The sequence below is a fragment of the Apostichopus japonicus genome, chromosome 21 (genome assembly GCF_037975245.1).
Source record: "Apostichopus japonicus isolate 1M-3 chromosome 21, ASM3797524v1, whole genome shotgun sequence".
Classification (NCBI taxonomy): domain Eukaryota; kingdom Metazoa; phylum Echinodermata; class Holothuroidea; order Aspidochirotida; family Stichopodidae; genus Apostichopus; species Apostichopus japonicus.
Genome location: NC_092581.1, coordinates 10608044 through 10629434, shown reverse-complemented (window position 1 = coordinate 10629434; position 21391 = coordinate 10608044). Strand labels below are relative to the sequence as shown.

The 21391-nt window shown below is 36.8% G+C and overlaps 1 protein-coding gene across 4 annotated transcripts; it reads left to right on the top strand.

The window, feature by feature from the left end:
- The first annotated feature begins 3944 nt into the window (after positions 1 to 3944).
- LOC139963192 (monocarboxylate transporter 2-like) lies at positions 3945 to 21391 on the top strand. Of its 4 annotated transcripts, none has more exons than XM_071963766.1 (5): positions 3945 to 4069; positions 15199 to 15407; positions 16235 to 16378; positions 18321 to 19151; positions 19792 to 21391. In XM_071963766.1, exons 2-5 carry the CDS (start codon positions 15239 to 15241, stop codon positions 19941 to 19943), a joined length of 1296 nt encoding a protein of 431 aa, XP_071819867.1. In that variant the 5' UTR covers positions 3945 to 4069; positions 15199 to 15238; the 3' UTR covers positions 19944 to 21391. The 4 variants fall into 4 exon arrangements, with proteins under 4 accessions (XP_071819867.1, XP_071819866.1, XP_071819864.1 ...); XM_071963765.1 differs by lacking the exon at positions 3945 to 4069 and adding an exon at positions 4895 to 5138; XM_071963763.1 differs by lacking the exon at positions 3945 to 4069 and adding an exon at positions 13494 to 14144.

Below are 21391 nucleotides of genomic sequence, written 5' to 3'. Positions count from 1 at the left end.
GCCAAGTTCTTTCTGTCTTTCTTTCTACATAGAACATTGAGGTTAAGGAAAATAGACTAACACATGAAGAAAATTGCTCCATTCCTCTGTCAATTCAATTTACAAGTCAACACGCTACCACTAACTAAAACAAAGTTCCATTCACATCCAAGTCTAGATAAATAGTTTCTGATTCTAAGCTCATAATTAAACCCATCTGCTGCCTTTTTTTTAAAACTGCCAGACAAAAGAAATTGTTTGTAACCAGTCAACACACTTTACAGTATCATTAATTAACTAGTACTCTAGGTTTCTTTACTTGGTTCGATCATGGAGCTATAAACCTGTCGAATATAGCTCCATGGTTCGATGATGACTTAGGGACTTACATCTGAAAAGGAAAAATCAACAGCAGTATGTTCATAAAATTACTCAGGGCCAATTTGTAAGCTATTAACAGGTTGCCAAAAGTTATGGTCCACATGTTAAAATAGTAGAATGGGTTGATTTATTATTGCCTTCCTTTGGAAAGACTCATGATTACGTAACCAGCTATGAATGTGTGTCTTAAGTTAAAAAGCTCATAAATATTGCTCAAAGGTTACTTAAATGACCTCAACATTGAAAAAGCCATCTAGGGGCCCTGTGAATGGGCCACGAGGAGTCATTGTACAAGTGATTGATGCCACCCGCTGTTAACATCGTTACTGGTGGTTTATTTGGATTATTAAGCAAGGGTTTCACCACCCTGTGTGTATTTATGTGATGAAAATACTAAAGATGACATAGCAATGGAATCCCAGTTTGGCTAACAAACCCTTTTACTATAGTTAAAAGATGATATTTGGCAAAAGGTAAATATTCTTTTATGCCGTAGAATGGTAACATTACTCCTATCCGTTCAGGTTGTATTTCTTCTACTGACCAACATTTTTGCAGAGGTAACTCTCAGCCCTTGTACAGAGGTGTTCCTGTACGGGGTGGCAATTATGACACATGAAAGAATAGAAAAGGCCAAATCAATTACTATTGACTACATGTGTACAAAACGTACATGAATAAACTGCATGCATATCTGTATCTATATACTTTGGGAATTTCAGTACAGTAGCTTCTAATTTATGCTTTTTCATATCTTCCTTTTAAATTATTTGCTCTACCTGTTTGTAACGAGTATGGATCATTTGATTAAATAGGTAAAGAGAGCCGTGAGATACCACTTGTAGAACCGATACCTCATAAAATGCCAAAGGACGAAACAGAAACATGGTGTCAGAACTAAAAAAGGTTTTGAACTTTAGATGATTCGTAGTTAAGGTCCGCGGTCGCGACCGATGTGTGAGATATTAATGTTTGTAAGTCGGCGAAAGCCACCTCCCCACAAATGTAGGGAATGATGAGAGAGGACCATAGTGAAAGTGATGTTGACTATGTAAGAGAAGTTTGGTAACAATTTAAGCCCACAGATTAAGAAAATCCTGCCCCCAAGGGCAAGAAAAAATTGTCCAGCCAATGGTCAAGTACGCAAAAAGTGTGGCAAAGATAACCACTTTGCGGCAGTCTGCAAGATTTCGATTCATTCATTCATTTCATTTCTTTATTCCAGTATAAATTTACAGAGAAATTTATAAATAGGATAAAAATATAACAATATACAAAACATCATTGATTAGCCAATCAAGCAAACAGAAGAAAGGTTAATTAAAAAAAAGAAGCTATGATGTAATACAAGTCACTGCATCTAATGGTAATGTAGGCAGTGAGTACAGCTCAAGTTCAGACGGTGAAACTGTAATGTCACCTACATAAGAAGGGACTGATGTTCATTTTGGTAGCACATAAACATACAAATAAAACATGCGACCCCATAAGCTCCCTTAATATATGTGTCCAGAAGTTTAATTTAGATAGAGGCTAGTCTTGTTCATGTATCAATCCAGAAGATCATTTTCATTGGCAAAATAAAAGGAAGAAACGACTCTGATACAGTTTATAGGGAATTAAATTTAACATTGTTTCTACATAGCAGTATCTGTTGAATACACAACAAAGGGTAATTAAAAAACTGCGCATGGGCAGGCTATTATAATAGCCCATTCCTATAGGAATGGTAGATCAAAGTCAGCCTGCATGTGACAGTTTAGATCACTGGACTGAACTATGTTTCCTCGAGAGGACATGTTGCAAACAAAAGTTTGATGGACATTGTGTCAGGTGACCTAATATACAGGAGATGTTAACATTGGTATACCATCCTTTCCTAATGGAAATTGAGCAGTGAGTCAAACCCGAAGGACGGTAGAGTTACATATTGGGTCCTTACGATCAGGTTTTCATTGCTTCAATCGTTGTAATTGGAAGACATGAAAGATATTTTGCCAGTCTTTTCTGCAGCAAGGCTTCTAGTAGACAGTGTGAAAAATGTCATTATTTATATTAAAGAAAAACAATAAATAATAATAATAATAGACTTACTTAAGAGACAAAAGTAAAAGTTTTGAGATAAAGTGTTGAAATTTTGACTAAAGGAATAAGATGACATTAAAAATGCAATTTCAAATTGTTCAAATCTTACCTGACATTTGCCACAAGATTTATTGAAAACTGTCAGATTGGCAACAATAAAGTCGAAACGTAAATGCACATGCACATGCACAGAGTATTTCCTGTACCTCAAATGTGTTTGTGCACTTGAAAATAGCTTCAAAGAAATATAATAATCTAATTTACTGTATTGTCAACATAACTCATGATGACTTTGATTGTGATTACCCACCTAGACGATCTTTGAAGAAGATAACAGGCTATAAACAAATCTGACACTGTATGTGAATAGAGCGAACTTATACTTCAGGTACACCATACTGAAACTTGTCTGTAATATTTGGACCCTGCCTTGACTACAACCCTTATACCTATTTGAAATATGTGTGTTAGTTTGCTTAGCTCGATTGTGCTATAAATGATGCACATGGCAACTTATAATTCGATCAACATATGGTAACGTACTGTGTATTTCAGATGACTGTGACAGTGACTTTCCAGAGGAAAATTTGAATATTATATACAATTGGCATTTATATATATTAACAGCAAATGCAGACATTTTTTGTACTTGGTTTTCGTGTATTGGAGCATTCCAACCCCACCTCACCCAAAGACACGACTATTTTAGGTATACGTTTGAATATTACAATGAAAATACAGTATGCCATTAAAGTGATTAACAACCAGACTCTTAAGCATTTACATGAAAGTAACACATTTGATTGGTAATATTTCTGATGAGATCTGACAGCATACTTCCTATCACAGGGCTCGCCCAAATTCCTAACTATAACTGCAAATGGATTGCATGTCAGTGTGTTGGCATGTATGTGTCGCATCTTGGCTTTTCAAAATGTTGTAACTTAAAGAGTATTATAACTTCATACATGGCACGAGGATGCCTCTTCGTAGAAGAAATCCAGCTATTGATTGTTATCTGTGTGGGGTCACGACTCATTTGATCAGGTGCATAACCACGGGGCCCCTCCCCCCCACCCCAAAATCTTCATTTTTCATTCCTTTTTGTAGTTCAACAAAGAAAAGGTAAGGTTGCCTACAAGCAGAAAAATGGAATACAAATGTAAAAAAAAAGAGGTAGAAGAGACTGCATCATTTGGTATCTATGCACCCTGAGATAAGCAAACATTTCTGAACACCTCTGCGATCCTTCTGCATTTATGTGCCCCAAAAATCAGTTACTCTAGCTACAGGCATGCATAGTCTAAAACCCTTGACAACTTCAATTTAAAAGCTTGTGTGATAGTGGTATGTGTTTACACCACCTCGATTGGTAAGACAACCCTAATTAGTTATTTGCAGATGTCAAAGATTATTTGTTGTCACCTTAGCTCAAGTCTGAGACCAATGTAAACTCGATGGCTACAAAGTGCAGCTTGGATGAATGAACCTTACAACTTGCTATATATGTCCTACACTGACAGATGTCAAAACTAGATTCATAATCTTCTGACCTTTATAGAGTGAGTGATGATGAACGGATTGCTACACCTGATGTTGGACAACACGTATCATGGTTGCAAAGGTAAGCTGTACACAAAAGAAAATTGAAGGATAAGTATATATATCCTCCAAATTGTTACAAGTTTGATATACACACAAATGCAATTTGAACTCTGTCCATGAGTCTCAGTGTTTATTTCTCATTTTAGATACCAAACATAATCCTATTCAGACTATTTTCATTATATCAGAGAAAAGAATAGAATACCTGTAGCAAAAAAAGTGGGTGGTTACATTTCATGGCTGAAATTCACTTGGTTGCCCAGAGTTATCGTTGCAATTTGATAGTCTTTGCTGAGGGTTAAAAGCTTATTTGAGTGCACCGTATATGTGACTGTCATTCATCCCACATCAAATCTATAGGGTTCATACCCATGGAAATCCGAAAAGGATATGTATGTTGTTTACGTCTATGCTGTCTGTTATCATGTTGTTGTCTATTTTGATGTTGCTGTCTCATGTAATATTGTTGTCACCTTCAATGTTGTTGTCTCCTTCAACGTTCTTGTCTACTTTGATGCCGTAGTCTCCTTTGATGTTGGCGGTTCTGTTCACTTTGATGACGTCAACATTTGTATACAAACTCAACGAATTTAGTAGTTCAGAACTAGACAAAATGTCCGAGAAAGACCGACTAGCCCATATTGTAGGGCTAGGTTTTACGGACAAAATGGTATTAGAAATGATGGAAATCTCTGTAAAATCGGTGCAGAAGCTACGAAAGTCTTTCAACCGAACAAAAACGTTAGGTATATTATATAAACGAACCCCCTGGGATGGAATCACGCACCCCCTGTGGGTTCATGCACCCAGGTTAGGGAACCCCTGGTCTAAAGGGTAACACCCACTGTGCGACATTCCTTTCTGTCTGTACTCATAAAGGGCGGTCTAAGGTCAGATTTTGAGAATTTCTCTTTCATCTATTCTCGCAATTTTCTCATAACTTCAGTTGTTTGAGACAGTTTGATTTTAGCAGGTTGCACACTGAATCCAGTTTTTTTTTTTGTTGTATTGGTGGCAATACTGTATTATACGCCTACCAGCCTCTCTTTTTGGGTTTACTGCTTTTTGTCCTGGCTAATTAATAGTTCGTAAGTACTCGATGTTTTGTTTTTATTCACTAGAATTATGAAATGATCTGTTACTGAGCCGACATCAATTGCTTAAAATGTTGACCACATATTAGAAGTATATAATAATCACCTTATTTATCGGTAACTCAATGTGTACCATAAGAGCGCAGTCACATACTATGTGTTTGTTCACCGTTATCATCACATGTGATGTATCAAGTTTTTGTTAGGTATCGGATCAAATATTATACTTCCATGTTCCAATTAATTTTCTTATATAGCCCTTCGGAAAGATCAAATATGTTAATCAGTTAGTTAATCTGAAGCTACTTTTTTGAAGTAGGGTTATTAGATGTAACCGACTTTATTATCATCTATATCATACTCAGTCATAGTTATCATATATGCGTCATAACCGACAATGTAAGCATAAATCTGTTCGGCGTACGATCATCCTCATATTTAGTTTAGTAATTAATTGTGTAATGTGGAAGTATTATCATAAATAATGTATCTTGTTTCACAGTTTTTAACACTCAAATACAAGTGGGGGCATGTATACTTACACTGTTATATTCTCATGATGTAGTCACCATATGAACAAACTGTGCAATATTTATCTGTAATTATTCACTTGAGATAGCTGGAGTGGGACTCATGGAGTAAGTGGCTTGGTAGGTTATGGTTAAGTATGCAAGCTGGAGGTCAGTGATTGTGGTTAATATAGGAAACATGTTAAAGTTGACTGTTTTTAATGACCACAATCTAGTCTGATAAAGGCCTATGAATATTGCAAAACAAGGTTGTCACTCCAAAGACAACAGGCCTTCCTATAGAAGAATGCCAGAAGGATCACTGGTGGAGGATTGGAGGTTGGTTGCACAAAGATGAAGGAAGAGGCAGTGATGTGGGAATACTGTTATAAGTGACACAAATGGAAATAATGAATCTAAATATTTACAAGGAAAGCAACATTTTGGTAAAAAGAAAACTATGTACCTTATAACTCTCATTGTTGGGAACAAGGAATGGAACACTGAAAACTTAAATTGGTCCACCGACTAACATAACGTTAGTCCATCTGGTGCCTCTACCGACTAACATAGCCTTAGTCAGTTGCTATACCGACTAATTTATTCCTTAGTCAGTTGGATTTTTTAGTCGGTCATCTTAGTCCGTCAGCTTAGTCGATCAACCATATCTTAGTCGGGAAATGAATATTAGTCAGTTACATAAGTTGGTGACATTAGTCGGTCTTTACCGACTAACTTATATGAGCCACCGACTAGTTTATAGCAGGTTTTACATTAGCCAGGATGGTGCCTCTCCCGACTAACCTTTCTTCGTCGGTATCGACCGACTAGTTGCACTGACTAGAATCACTGAAAGAATTAAACCCGACAAGTTTCACTGACTAGAATCACTGAAAGAAAAGAGAGCAGAAGAAACACAAATAATGTGTACGTTGGCAGTATTTATTTCTGATAAAACTTCTGATGTCTACAAAAGCTGACTTTCGACAGATGGAGAAGAAATCACTGTAAACAAAAATCTGAAAATCTGATTTTATTCCAACAAAGTTAAGACAAGTTAATGTATCAAACATGAATCGCAAAAGTATAGCACTGCACAATAATGCAAAGTTGAATCTTTGGCAAGGCTTCCTCGTGACTTTCGTTTTAAAGTGGTATCCCAAATCGACACCAGTTAAGTCTTCACGAACAAAGAGTGTTTCTCTTAACTACAAATGGCCTCCCACTTGTCTTCAGGAAGCCAAAAATCTGCACCATTATTGACCTGTGAACAGAAAATATGATATACGTGTAAGCACGGATACAGATATAGCACATGATAACTCACATTATCATAAACATACATTTACATTAAAATTTTATAACATATTGGGAGGCATACATTTAAATATAGGTCCCTCAAATTATAAGCCAGGAATAGCGGCTTTACCAAATAATTATTAGCTTTGCACAGCATAACACCAAGTTATTTTTCAAAGCATAATAATCATGTTAATAATGATCCCAATAGACCGGGAGCCCAGAGGGTTTGGTTAGCTGGGAAGGTAACCAATTGCCTTGTACATCACAATGTTCACAGTGCATTCCTGTATATGAAACCAGACGACTGACAAACCGGCTGTGGTGGGTGTGGCTGGGAGAGCAATTTTAAAGTCACCTGATAGCTAACCTAGATCAGTTTTTATGGTAATACATCAAAGTAAGTACAATGTGTCAGGTATGGCCCCAAGAGCAACAAATGGCCATTGCCAGTAATTATTGGTGGTGGGGTACCCCTGCCAGTGATCTATAATTGACCCCTCACGGCTGACCTAGGTCAGCTCATGAGGTAACCACTTGAAACCTACTGGAAATTGTTGGTTAGGACTTCAGATACAACTGATGGGCATTGTCAGTAATTTTTATTGGTGGGGTACCCCTGCCAGTAGACCCCCAAAATGCTGATCCCCCATTGACCTAGATGAGCTCATGATGTAACCAGTTGAAAACTACTGGAAAATGATAGGTATCACTTCATATGTAAGGAATGGGCATTTCAAGTAATTTATATGGGGGGGGGGGTACCCTTGCCAGTAGACCCCCAAAATGCGCATCCCCTCATTGACCTAGGTAAGCTCGTAAGGTAACCAGTTGAAAAATTACTGGTAAATGATAGGTATTACTTCAAATGTAAGTGATGGGCATTTCCAGTCATTTACATTGGTGGGGTAACCCTGCCAGTAGACCCCCAAAATTCCCATCCCCCATTGGCCTAGGTGAGCTCATGAGGTAACCAGTTCAAACTTACTGGAAAATGATTGGCAGGACTCTATATGTAAGGGATGGGCATTTCCAGTAATTTATATTAGTGGGGTACCCCTGCCAGTAGACCCCCAAAATGCCCCCCCCCCCCATCATTGATCTAGGTCAGCTCATGATTTAACCAGTTAAAAACTACTGGAAAATGATTGACGGATTCTATATCTAAGGGATGGACACTTCCAGTAATTTCTATTAGTGGGGTACTCCTGCCAGTAGACCCCCAAAATGTCCCTTCCCTCATTGACCTAGGTCAGCTCATGAAGTTGAAAACTACTGGAAAATGATTGGCATATATCGGGTGTCCGTATCGTTCTTAGTCCATGGGTTAAAATACCTTAGTCCGTCGCCACCGACTAAGCTGCGATTATATTTTCCTTAGTCAGTGTAAACTGACTAAGAAGCAGTGATGAAACGAAGATTTTTGCTAGTCCGTGTGTATTGACTAACGTTACAGACTAATTTAACGTTAGTCCGTGGCAATATTGACTAGTTTATTTTTTTCAGTGAAGGGGAGGGGTATGTGGAGCTGGGCTGGTGAGGAAAGTATGAATTTTCAGCATATAGTTATCATTCATTATCCCAGTGCCAGCAGGTTATATATTCACCTTCAGAAGAGGGAGCAGCAGCATTTACTAAAGGTCAGCTCCATTTTAAACACTCTGTAAATGACTTTACTTTCAGAACAAAACATGATATGGGGCAGAGCCACTATAGAAGGAGCCACTATAGACCTTCTATAGAAGGTCCTGTATTTTTATAGTTACTTTATTTGAAATCTATTGGAGGTGTCTCGTGGCCCAAATGTTTTACGTAGGCGTCTCCATATATAAGAAAAGATTTATTTAAAAATAGGCCACAGGCAGTTCTTGCGTTATGACAATTCAATAGTTTATGCTCTCAGTTCTAACGAAAAGATTGTTGAAAATTAATTTGCATGAAAACCATATAACACATAGATATAAAGAAATCTGCAAGGTGAAATTGTATTAATATTCACTTCCAGTTCAAATGATAACTATGACAAAGTACATGGCATCACTGATGATATATATATATATATATATATATATATATATATATATATATATATATATATAAAGGCCTACATATATATATATATATATATATATATATATATATATATATATATAAACATATATATATATATATATATATCACGTAAAGTGCATTTAATTTTCCATATTTAAAGGGTTTAGTTGGCTCCTCCATATATGAGCAAAGCATATAAGGCCTATTAAAGTAACTAAAGCCAGCTAAGTAGGCTTCTGCAAGATTTCTTGAAAATGGAATGTTTCAACTATTCTTAAATTTGTTGGGGCAAAGACACCCCCTCCCCCCACTTAAGAAAATGTTATATCACCTTCAAAAAATAAATCAACAAGAGAAACATGTTGCTGAAACGCAAAGAAGTCAAACAGAACAAACATAGTTGCAATTTTTTTTTTTTTTATAATTCTCAAAAGGGGAACCGGGGAAGTGAAATTCAGCAAAGTACAAATTCCCAAAACAGGACGCTACTCCTGTTGGAGAAATTGTTGTTAACATGAGTTAAACTTGTGCTGTCTTTGGCAAATCTTTGAATTGTTTATAGGAATAATCATTTTTTAGTGAATGTTTCTTCATTTTTGGGGTCGGGGGGTGTATAATGGCAACCCCTGAGTCTTGTATTCGGGGTGGACCGCCCCTCCTTCCTCCCTTGGGATGTCACTGCAGTTAACTCCTCTTCCAAGCTAATGCTAACGGTTTCAGTTCTTTCTTATTACTTAAACAGCGGCTTAGGATGGTCTGAGCTTGGAGTGCAATTTTCTGGAAAGAGGGACTCAATTTCAGTTTTCGAGCGTATTTTCCCAGGTCATTAGATCCATCAAATACATACCATCAGTGTCAGTGGGGGACATAGCTTTTGCTAAAACAAGGGGGGGGGGGCTTATCAGAAACTTCATAAATGTGTAATTTCCGAAAGAGACCACCAGGAAACTTAGTGGAGAGTGACTTGATATATAGTTTTGGCTGAGTTTCGCAAAAAGAAAAATTCGGTAAAAAAGTACTTTTGTCAGTTGCATCTTATTCTTTACCTTAAGATCTCAGATTAAAGATATTTACACTTAAAAAAAAGAATATATATATATATATATATATATATATATATATATATATATATATATATCTATATTTATAAATATATATATATATATAAATTGGTAATACTTGTAACGTTAATACCTAGACATGAAAGCACGATAGGGCATTCTGATGGTACCACTAGACTTTATATGATGTGGGTGAAGAAACACGGATACTTTAGGTGAACATAACATGTTTGGTTCGTATTATCATTGTCCGTTTTTGCATGTTAAAGATAGGCCTAGGACTTACTTTGCCAACATAGGTGTTTTGTTAACGCTTTGCGCATAGCCGTGACCGCGGGTCCAGGGGTCGGACCCGTGGAGTGACAGCTAAATGGTTTATTAGCACCTCTCGTCTGATTTATGCCATCAACTAAAGTTTGATCCATGATAAATGTGTATAGAATGATCAGCAATGATTGTCTTTAGATGAAAAATCTTTTACTTGAAATGTAACCTTAATTGTTGTTATGCCTACATACACCTAATGTTCTAGTCATTATTTTACAGTTACACATTTCAGAGATATTACAGACCAAATCTTCTTCAATCTTGAAAAAATTGCTGTTAGAAAAAAACCTAAACATAATCAATAGGGGATTTGTTGAATTGACGAGATATGATAACATTTTGCAGAAAATTGTCCACTTACTCACTTGGAACGAAGTGAACATTTGAGCATTTTGCAGAAAATTGTCGAATTGACGAGATACGATTAGTTGTCAATTAAAAATTTTGCCGAATATTGCTCAACTGCTCAGTTGGATTGAGGTGAATAATTGAACATTTTTCAGAAAAATAGTTCAATTAACGAGATCTGATAAGTTGTCAATTAAACAAGTTGTCAATTAAATATTTAAGTTGTCAATTTAACATTTTGAAAAAAAAATTGTTTAATTGCTCAGTTAAAGCAACTGAGCAATCCAACAATTTTCTGATATTTGATAAGATATTATCTTGTTATCTAAACAATTTGTTGAAAATGTTGACTTATTGTGGCAAAGTTTTCTTATGTTGATGGCACTTTAAAGGTTCCGTATAAAGACCTCTCCATTGAATATCAACTATACTGACTTACTTTGAACTTCACCACGCACTACAATGACAAGCGTTTGCATACGAATACAGTTGTTCTATATATTATTAACAGTGGTTTAGGACGCTCCATTGTCCAACGCTTCTGGTTCTCATAGCAGGGAGTTGTTATGGTTCAAATAACATCTCTCTGTCCCAAGGGCGTAGGAACCGGGGGGGCTGGGGGGGGGCGCCAGCCCCCCCAGTGAAAAATGTGGAGGGGCGGAAGTATCATTCCGCCCCCCCCCCCCGCTCCGCAAGTCAGAAAACCCCTTTTTCATTTCCAAATGAGAAAAAAAATCTCATTTGGAGCACCAAATTGCATCTAAGGCCAGGTGAAAATACAAAATTAAGTTTACAAAATGGAGTGGGTGTTGAAGTGTGCTATATTGCACCAAATTGCATCTGAGGCCACCTGGAAATGCAAAAAAATCCAAAGGGGAGGGGGACACCCCCTCCCCTTAGACCCCTCCCCCAGGCCGGCCATCAGTTTTCAGCCCCCCACTCAAAAGTACCTTCCTACGCCACTGCTCTGTCCGTAGCCATATACGGTAGCCTATAGATTTTACACCAGTCAGTGTGGCTTGATTTCGCTGAATCCGGTGAAAGTCACGAATGGGATCCAAATTAATCCCACACAGATATACAAGTGGCATGGTATTAAACAAGAAAGTAAACCCAAAACTATATATATAATATTTTGAAACCCAATCCACAATGCCTTAATATATGCTTTCATTTCAACCAAGTTTGAGATGATTTTCCTATTTTCCAAAAAGAAAGCATAACATTAATGATATGTGGAAGATATTGGGGACAATAAGTTCAACTTAGATTTTGAGAAATTCCTATTTCATCTTTTCTAAAATAATAACTTCAAGCCGCTAGTGGATAAATAAGTTACCACAAATTACCCATTACTTTAGTCGTTCCAATTAATTTTACATTACGTTAAACTCATTTCAAACATCAAAATAACTTTACTTCCATAAGCTTGCAAAACAGTTTTACTACCACATGTCGTACATCTTCGAATAATGACACAGTAAAATAGTATCTTTAATTGCAATAATTCACTAATAGAACAAGCGTAGGAGCCCAATTTGATGAGGGAGGGAGGTGGCTGTAAGGATTTGCCCGAAAAAAATGTAAGCAATATGGAAAGGCGTACTGGTGAGAATCCCCTCACCTTTGAAATTCGATTTCAAACAGTGGCACATATCATCACATCTTCTTGGTCAGAGAAGGAAAGCATGGAGTGCGAACTGTGTTAAAACTCCATAACATCAATGTCAGATTAGTCGGACAAGCTTAGAACGTTAGCAATGAGGCTACTAGGTGTTTTAAAGAAACTACTGGCTCTCATCAAACCAGGGCATTGCAGTTTAGATTTTTGTTTCTGCAATCCGCAAAAGTATCAGCATATTGCCCGAACTTTTACGGATATATCTAATTGTGGTGGGAGCTGTAGCCCCCCCCCCCCCAACTGCCCGCCTACTCTGCCTATGGTGATCACAACACCCTTCACTCTCCCTTCCCGTCCCAGTGCGGCTTGACGTGTCATCCTGAACAGAATTCCTCAGTATTTTTCCAAAATAGGCGAAGTAAGGCCACTCATTTCAAACAGGAAGTTGTTATGGAACTCCCAGTTTCAAACATAAGCATTTTCCTTCGATTGGGCATGAAGTTGTGTTATTTCATGCTTCTCAATGTATGCTGTAATCAGGGAGTTGTTATGAAACCTCTGGAAAATACATTTCAATAACGTCAGCAATTTAGTTGCCAGTTATTGAGGTCAAACAACCGATGGCCTTCAAAGACTTATAACTATCGATAAAGGTTAATAGCCTATCGTGGAGGAATTTTCGTCATTTCTGTGATTCTTTGTAATCAGAATATCGTATCCGACGTACCTCTGATCATGGAGCTAAAAACAGATAGCTCCATTCTCTGATCGATGGGTATTGGATGTCGGATACGGTCACGCAGGGGTGCGATTATAAGTTGGACATCGCGACTTACCATTAAATAATAGCATACCTTATCACAGAAGGGTATGGTGAGTATCGTAATCATGTCCACGTATGAATATATTATTAAAAGTCAATTACTGGTTCATCAAACGACATTTGAAGCAACATAAAAATATCGTCCTTATAGTTGGTTTTACAGTTTTACTACGGAAGTAGTATTTGACATATTGCAAAATTTCAAACATTTGAAACTTGTTGGCAGCTTTGCACACTTGTTACCATCTTGACAAAGCGGCAAAAACCTGGACATTGCCGTATTGACAAGATGTACTGCGTGTGCAAACGGCACAAATCTGTAAAATACCGGTATGCCTACGGTGTTGCACTGTTGCAACCATTTTGAAGAAACGTCGAAAACCTGAACAGATACCGCTTAGACGAAATACACCATATGTACGAACGTCGAACTTTGAAAATTGACATTTTGACGAGATTTTGACGAGCCAGCAAAACGGTAACAATCCGAGAATGATCGTTTTGCACGCTTGCTACCATCTTAACAAAACGTGATTTGATGCCAAGTGTACAAAACGATAATATTCAGACTTTGGACGTTGTGACGAGACAAATTTAGTCTTTCAAATAGCAATTCTCGGATTTTCGACATTTTTTAAGATGATACAAGCGTGCTAAACAGTAATTTTAAGATGTTTGACGTTTGCACAGAGTATCCATGCAATGTCGGTAAGTCGTCAATGTGCATGTCTCTTCCACGCTTCCGTACAATACCGACTGTACTTTAGCAACTCGTGTAAGAAATTGTACAATTAATAATTCACTGCCAAGTACAACATTCCTGAGTAAACAGTGTGACGAAGTAACTGCACGGTGAGTAGGTCAACACTAGGCCTAGCAGTTACAATAATAAGGTTACAGGAGTATGTGTATGGGCTGTTCATCAAAGCGTACCGTGTTGGCAGTAGTTGATAAAGTGCGGTAAGTGAGCTCATCAATACGCTACAGTGTCTTCTTTTACATTAAATAAAAACTTGGAACTAGACTGGATGCAGTGGCGACTCTATAGGTAATGAATGTGAACACACTCAGGTTTTGGCTCTACGGTACGTATGGGATGTGTACTATATGCATCATATATGGAGTAATACGTTACTAGTTCCGACTAGACTAACTGGTATCTAGGCAATGTGTTTACCACTGCGATAGTTGGACAGGTCAAACCTTTTTCAGCTGGAATAGCAACAACTTAAATGGTTTGCATTTTGCAGTGATCGAACGCTCGAAATTCGTGTCTTCTCTTGTGAGAGTCATGAACTATTTCTGAGTGAGCATTAACCATTGCGATGAAGGAGCATATAAACTTTAAGCCACACTGCCTGGGATACACTGGCAAAGAGAAACAATTCTATTAGTTCTGAACAAGAAACGAAGATCCTTAAGGATTTTCATCTGGTTATATTTTTTATTAGATTGGTTAACTGCATGTGCAGTAGACTACAAGTACAATAACATCCCTATAGAAGCTAACCTTCAGATGTAGGATGTTGTATACTACTGAATGCATCAATGAAAGACTCACCTGACACATCTACACTCACATACCACATGTTTTAACTGCATAGATTAAGACTTTTCATGAAACCAAACACAATTAACTGTGTGTCACTTGAATGTATTCGTTTCAGGGTACTGTACCCGGTGTTCCATAGCCTTTTTTGGCCAATCGTTATAGCAGCAAAGTATACGGGATCGTGTCCCATTCATATATATATATATATCTATATATATATCATTCATATATATATATATATATATATATATATATATATATATATATATCATTCATATATATATATATATCTATATATATATCATTCATATATATATATATATATATATCTATATATATATCATTCATATATATATATATATATATATATATATATATATATATATATATATATATATATATATATATATATATGCTATATCGTTAACACATCTCTTCTTGATGCTTTCTTACCTTTATCAGTTAGTACATGCAGTTCACATAAAGTTTGAAAGACGAAACTATGGACAAATGGATAGTTCTCATATCATCTTCAGTCCGGCTTGCCTTCTTTAGCGGTTGTATGAAGTCTAACAGTGTAATACTGGACGATATAGTAGACACACTACAAACGACTTACGGATTAGTCGCTTGGGGGTTTGCCATTCAAAGTGGATTAGCATACATGTTCTGTAAGTATTTTCATTGTTATGACGAAATTCTGAAGCAACATAAAAGTTGTCTGTGATGCATAAGCTATACTGCATTTAAAGTAGTTGAGGTGGAAGTTTGTTTCGGTTTAATCATAACAGTGTCTCCGTTTATATTGTTTACAAATTAATAATAATAATACTTTATATATATATATATATATATATATATATATATATATATATCATTCATATATATATATATATATATATATATATATATATAAATAGAATCACTATGGTCGAGTGGTACGGACTTCGGTTCGTGACACGAAGATCCGGGTTCGATTCCTATCTTCGCCTGATGAGTCCCAAAAGGACGAAACCGGTCGTGAAGTGGACTTTTTCTGGTGTGTTATTCTTTATTGAATTACTATATATATATATATATGTATATATATATATATATATATATATATATATATTTATATATTTATATATATATGTATGAGAATCATAATGAGTTGGAAAATCAAGAACAGTGAAAAAACTTCCAGCCCGAATTCCAGGCCGAATTCCAGGCCCGGGATTCGAACCCGGGCCTTACGCTCTGTACGCGGACACCATAACCACTAGGCTATGGACGCTGATTGTATGTCCAGAGGTTGTCAGGGAATTGTTCTATATATATATATATATATATATATATATATATTTATATATATATATATATATATATATATATATATATATATATATATATATATATATATATATATATATATTGTTGTAAAATATTGTTGTTTTGCTTTCTGCTGTCATTTCTCAAGAAGCTATTAGTCGCATTAATCACTTTCACCTGTCCACAGCTCCTGTTACGAGGATTCTGATGAAAATATTCAGTCCTCGTCAATTAGGCGTGACTGGTGGTGCGCTGATTGGTATTGGATATATATACCTTGGTCTACGTGTGAGATCTGTATGGCAGTTTTTCCTGTCCGAAGTAGTCATAGGTGAGTAATTCACACTATTGCTTTATCTATGGTTTCCGACATCCGTTGCACAGAAATTTGATTACATTGAAGCTTAAACTTTTTGAAAATTGTAACGCAATTACTCTGCCGCAGGAAACAATACTAAGGTCCAATTGTTTTCAAATTATAAAGTGAATTTGAAGTATGAATGCATTATTGATGATATTGTTAGAAACTTTGCATACCAAAACAAGGCCGAAAAACTTACTAAGTCAAGGAATTTGTAATTACAAAGCCAGCTGTAAAATTCACAAACTCAGCCCAACTGGTTTGTGAATTTTGAACAACGCAGGCCTACTTCTAACCTTCATCTACTAAATGATTGACATGTAAAGAGGTGTACATAATGAGGGAGTGTTTCGTATCCGTAGCGAAAATCACGGGTCTCAAATAGATGTCACGTCAGTCCCAAGCTTGGAGCCAAATTCTGTGTGGTCTATACCCATTGACGTAAGAGTAAAAAAAGAGACAAAATGAAGAAGACGGTGATCTTTATTTCATCTTTACGTTTACAATGTCAAGAGTAAGGTAATAACTAGGCTAACAAAATAATACAGCTTCTTTGAAATACAATAGCTATTTACCAATGGTGTAATCAGTCCCGAACGCAGCCAATCTTTACTTTAAGGGATATTCCGGTGGCAGAACGTGATTGCTTGATGAAAATACCGAACTTTTTCAAAGTATTTAAACCCACTGAGATAATAATAGTTGATTTAATTATGTATAAGTGCAAAGAATTAACGGTGTTTGATCAGCTGGGAGATGTATACTCTTCTTGATTCTGATCCCACATATATTTTCTTCAAGCAGATGAAACAGACCATCGATTTGTACCAGGGGAACCAGATCTCTAATAAGGCACTTTCTTTCTCTCGTACTTCAAGATACATCGTCTGTAGCGACCTCATTTTTGAATCTACTTCCATCACCAGCCACAACACCCAACTCACACACAATACTAAGGGTCACATCATTTGCGCAACCTCTAATGTCATATATCTGATTTCGTGTAGAGTTTACGGCATCGAGTATGTAACAAGAAGCGGTTCTATGGTCACAGATCTACAATCAACACCATGAAGACTGAGACCCGTTTCGACAATTCTTTGACATGCCCCTACTGGAGAATGATCCTTAGGTAACAGTCATGACCTAGTACGACTGACTCAACGGAGAGAGCCTGTGGATGCAACGCCTTCGCACATTTCAACCTCATGGGCTCAACATTCAGGAAGTACATGACTAACCTTTCTTCTATTCCCCCTCCATCTCCCCTTGTTCCCCTCTGTCACCCTTCTTCTCCTAGCTCTCTTCTTCTAACTCTTTTCTCCACACTCATCTGTCTTCGTCCTTCTGGAGTTGATTCCCTACCCTCTTTCCTTAATCTTCTTTTCGTCACTCTACAGCTGATCTCCTACTTCTCCTCTTCCCCCTGTTGGTTTCTTTCTTCTCTCCATCTTTTGTCAACTAATACTCTCATTTCAATCTCTTTTGTGTTCACCCTGCTCGTTTACCTATCTGTATTCTGTGTTTGTATTTTGTCCATTGTAGTTTTTGTTAATTGTCATTCAGCCTCTGAAGAAGATCCTGCTAGGATCGAAACGTCAATCCCACTTACTTTTACACATTCTCTTACACAGGCTCTTTAGTGGATAAACATTTTAAAATATAAAATAATGTTAGTTTTCCTGTCAATGGGTTATTAATTGCTACATAGTAGGAAAACAATTGACTCAATGAGAAACTGAAAACCAGTATTCAATCGATTTCTGATTGTGATTCGTTCGAATGCAAGAGAATCAGTTAACCGTTGCACCGTTTGACAACTGTTCCGAAGTAGGTCTAAGTTACGCTTTCTACAACGACATTAATTTTACCTCAGTCAACATTAAATGTTATTTTTTCTTTGGTTTTACAGGAACTGGTTTTGGCCTCTTTTCTCTCCCTTGTTACATAACATTACAGTCTCACTTTCCGGCAAATTTCCCAGTACTGCTTTCCTTCACCTCCTTGTTCAACTTTGTTGGTGTAGCAGTGTTTCCCCTCATTATGCAGCGATTGAAGGCAGCGTATGGATTGGAGTTAGGCCTGTTGCTATTTGGTGCCATTACATGGAACACCATTGTTTGTGGTGTATGCTTGAGAAAAGTAGGACGCAAGAGGCCTGCTCCGACTAAAAAAACTACTTCGAATGAGAAGAAAGACATCCCAGGGATGGAGATGAAGGAGATAGGATCAGAAACAGAATCCATTAGAAAGAGACAGATTAATAATAGAAAGTGGTTTTGTTCGTCGATATTTTACCATAAAACGTTTGCCCTTCTTCTTGGTTTAGAATTAGTCGCATTTTATATTTTCATGTCGTGGGCTCTATTTTTAGTATCTTTAGGAAAAACAATGGGCTTAAGCGAAGGCGAAGCCGTATTTTTATCTACTGCAGGTGGTATCGGAGGTTTTGTGGGAAAGTTATCTGCTGTATTTATGTTCAAATATGACAAGGTTAATGCCTACACGTGCTGTTTAATACCATTAGTCTCTAACGGTTTAAGCATGATAGGATGTACGTTGGTTCACAACGTCTACGTTCTAAGTATACTGGCCTTTTTCAGTGGCATAAGCCAAGGTGTCAACAGTTCTGGCGTATCAGGAACGATTCCAACGACGATTTGCTCTCACCACTTCAGCGAAGCTATTGCCATTTCTTATTTCGTCGATGGAGTAGCGATGCAACTTGGAGGGTTTTTCTCAGGTAAATTGATGATATTCCTATCATAATTATGACATGTTGAGTCCTTCAATTTAACCTTCAAATTCACATTAGAGCTATATCCAAACTGTTCTTTCGAAATTCATTGTGAGCGTTCCCATCGTGCATCAATTGAATCGTATGCTGCGTTTTGAGTTGTAACTGTGTGCCATGTTACTATCTCAACCAGAGTTGGATAGCGAACGTCTGTGTGGATCTAAATTAACATACTAATATCATGCAAAATCGAAAATGTTATATGGTCCTATACATATCATGTATTGCTTTTTTTTTTATTGCATTTGTAATTTGCGATTTGCAAAATTCCTGATTAAATTACAGATTACGTTTCCAGACATCTTACCATTTAATCTGGGTTATGATGATACTAACATACTTGAAGCATGTCCAACACAGACTGGTGCAAGCTTTAGTTCATACGGTTCACTGTTCAGCCATCAGGAACACCATTGACTGATTAGTTCAAGTAAAAGTAGATTTTCATCAGGCTTATAGCTATTGTTAATCAACAACACTAATTATAAAGAGCCCTTTCGTCATATCAAATCATCGTGTCGTTCGATTGTAACCATGGTGACGTACCGTATTGCATTACGTTTTCTTTTTATTCACCTTTTTACAGGTTTCCTACATGATTTACTTGGCTCTACAATATATATCTATAGACTGGACGCTGGTTTATGTTTTATGATCCTTCCTTGGGTGTTTGTGTGGGCTTGCACCGACGACAGTGTACAACAATGTCAACCAGAAATAAATCCCAAGAAAGTCTGATCCATGAAAATATGTGATGTGACACATTGATTACTGGAATAAACTGCTATAAATCACCGTCGGTTATTACTAATGGGGCTAAATACTCATAAAAGTGACCGGGGAAAAACTGATAGGAAAGTTCAAATGGCCACGAGGATTCAACATCGTTCATTTTTTCTCAGCAGGTTGCTCTTGTCAGTTGTGGAATATCTAGTTATATGGAACACCAATTTGAAACATAATTTAATGACAATCATTGTGTTCATGCTGATAGATATGGTGCAAAAGGGATTTGCTTCATTAATGATGTTTGTGACAATCGCATGTACATTTACACATTGTCCAGTTGCTCTATGTTATTGAATTTCTCTGAACTTTGCTAATTATGTTGGTAAGCTGATAAAGTCGCATCGAAATATCGGGAACAAATCTCTTGAGAAGTCATTCCCTTGAAGCGCTCGCAAAGGGGGCACTTAATAATGGTACTATTGCCACTTTGAGGAACATTCTGCGATATTTTAGTCTATTTTTGTTCTATCGTTTATTTCTGTCATTTATTCACTACAAAAATAAGCATCAACATATCAAATTTGCGATAGCTTTATCATTATTGTCAGTTTGATATGCCAAGCTTATCCGTTGATGTTTTAAAATGTATATATGGTATTCACTTCTTTCACACACCCCCTCCCCCCATCCAGCCCGGGTATCCTCTCATAAATTGTAGTAGCTGTCAAAGAAATTCATCTCATTCAACTAAAGGTTGAGAATGGTGCAACAAACGGACCAGTGAAAACAAACGTTAAAGACAATGAGATGCAGTAATTAACCGTTCATTTGGTCGCATCTTTCTCGGTTTTAGCACCTTAGATCATTGGTTACTGTGTTAATTAGGATGGGGGATGAGCGCAACGCATCGGTGCTGTTTATCAATATACAAAGAAAAAAGTAACAGCAAAATAAATTGACTCTATATAAGTACAGTATTGTTTTATGAAAGAATTTCGTGAAAACCTGTACAATTTTGCTTTTCATTGTACACATATTGAAGGTCAACAAGCGTAATAAACATGTAAAATGAACTTAGATAACTTGCGTATTGATCAGCTTTTATATTTTTGACGTAGACCTATTACTAAAGAAGCGAAACGTAACGGGAATGTATTTATCCCTTATAAAACACTCCTTATCTGTTTGCCCCCCTCCCCACCCCTGCACCACCTCAATTTGTTAAGCACTGGGAAAAGGATGTTTACACCCCACCAACCCCCATCCTTCCTCTCCTATGATCATTCATATAAAGTTTACCACAATCGAGGTTGTATATTTATATAGGAACTTCTTTACTTGCTGACCTTGCTAATTTACGTTTTATAAGGTGATTTTATACGGCTTACACCAAGTTAGAATAATAAATGTGTGATAAAGTGAAAGTTAATGAACGATAGAAATAAAATACATTTGTA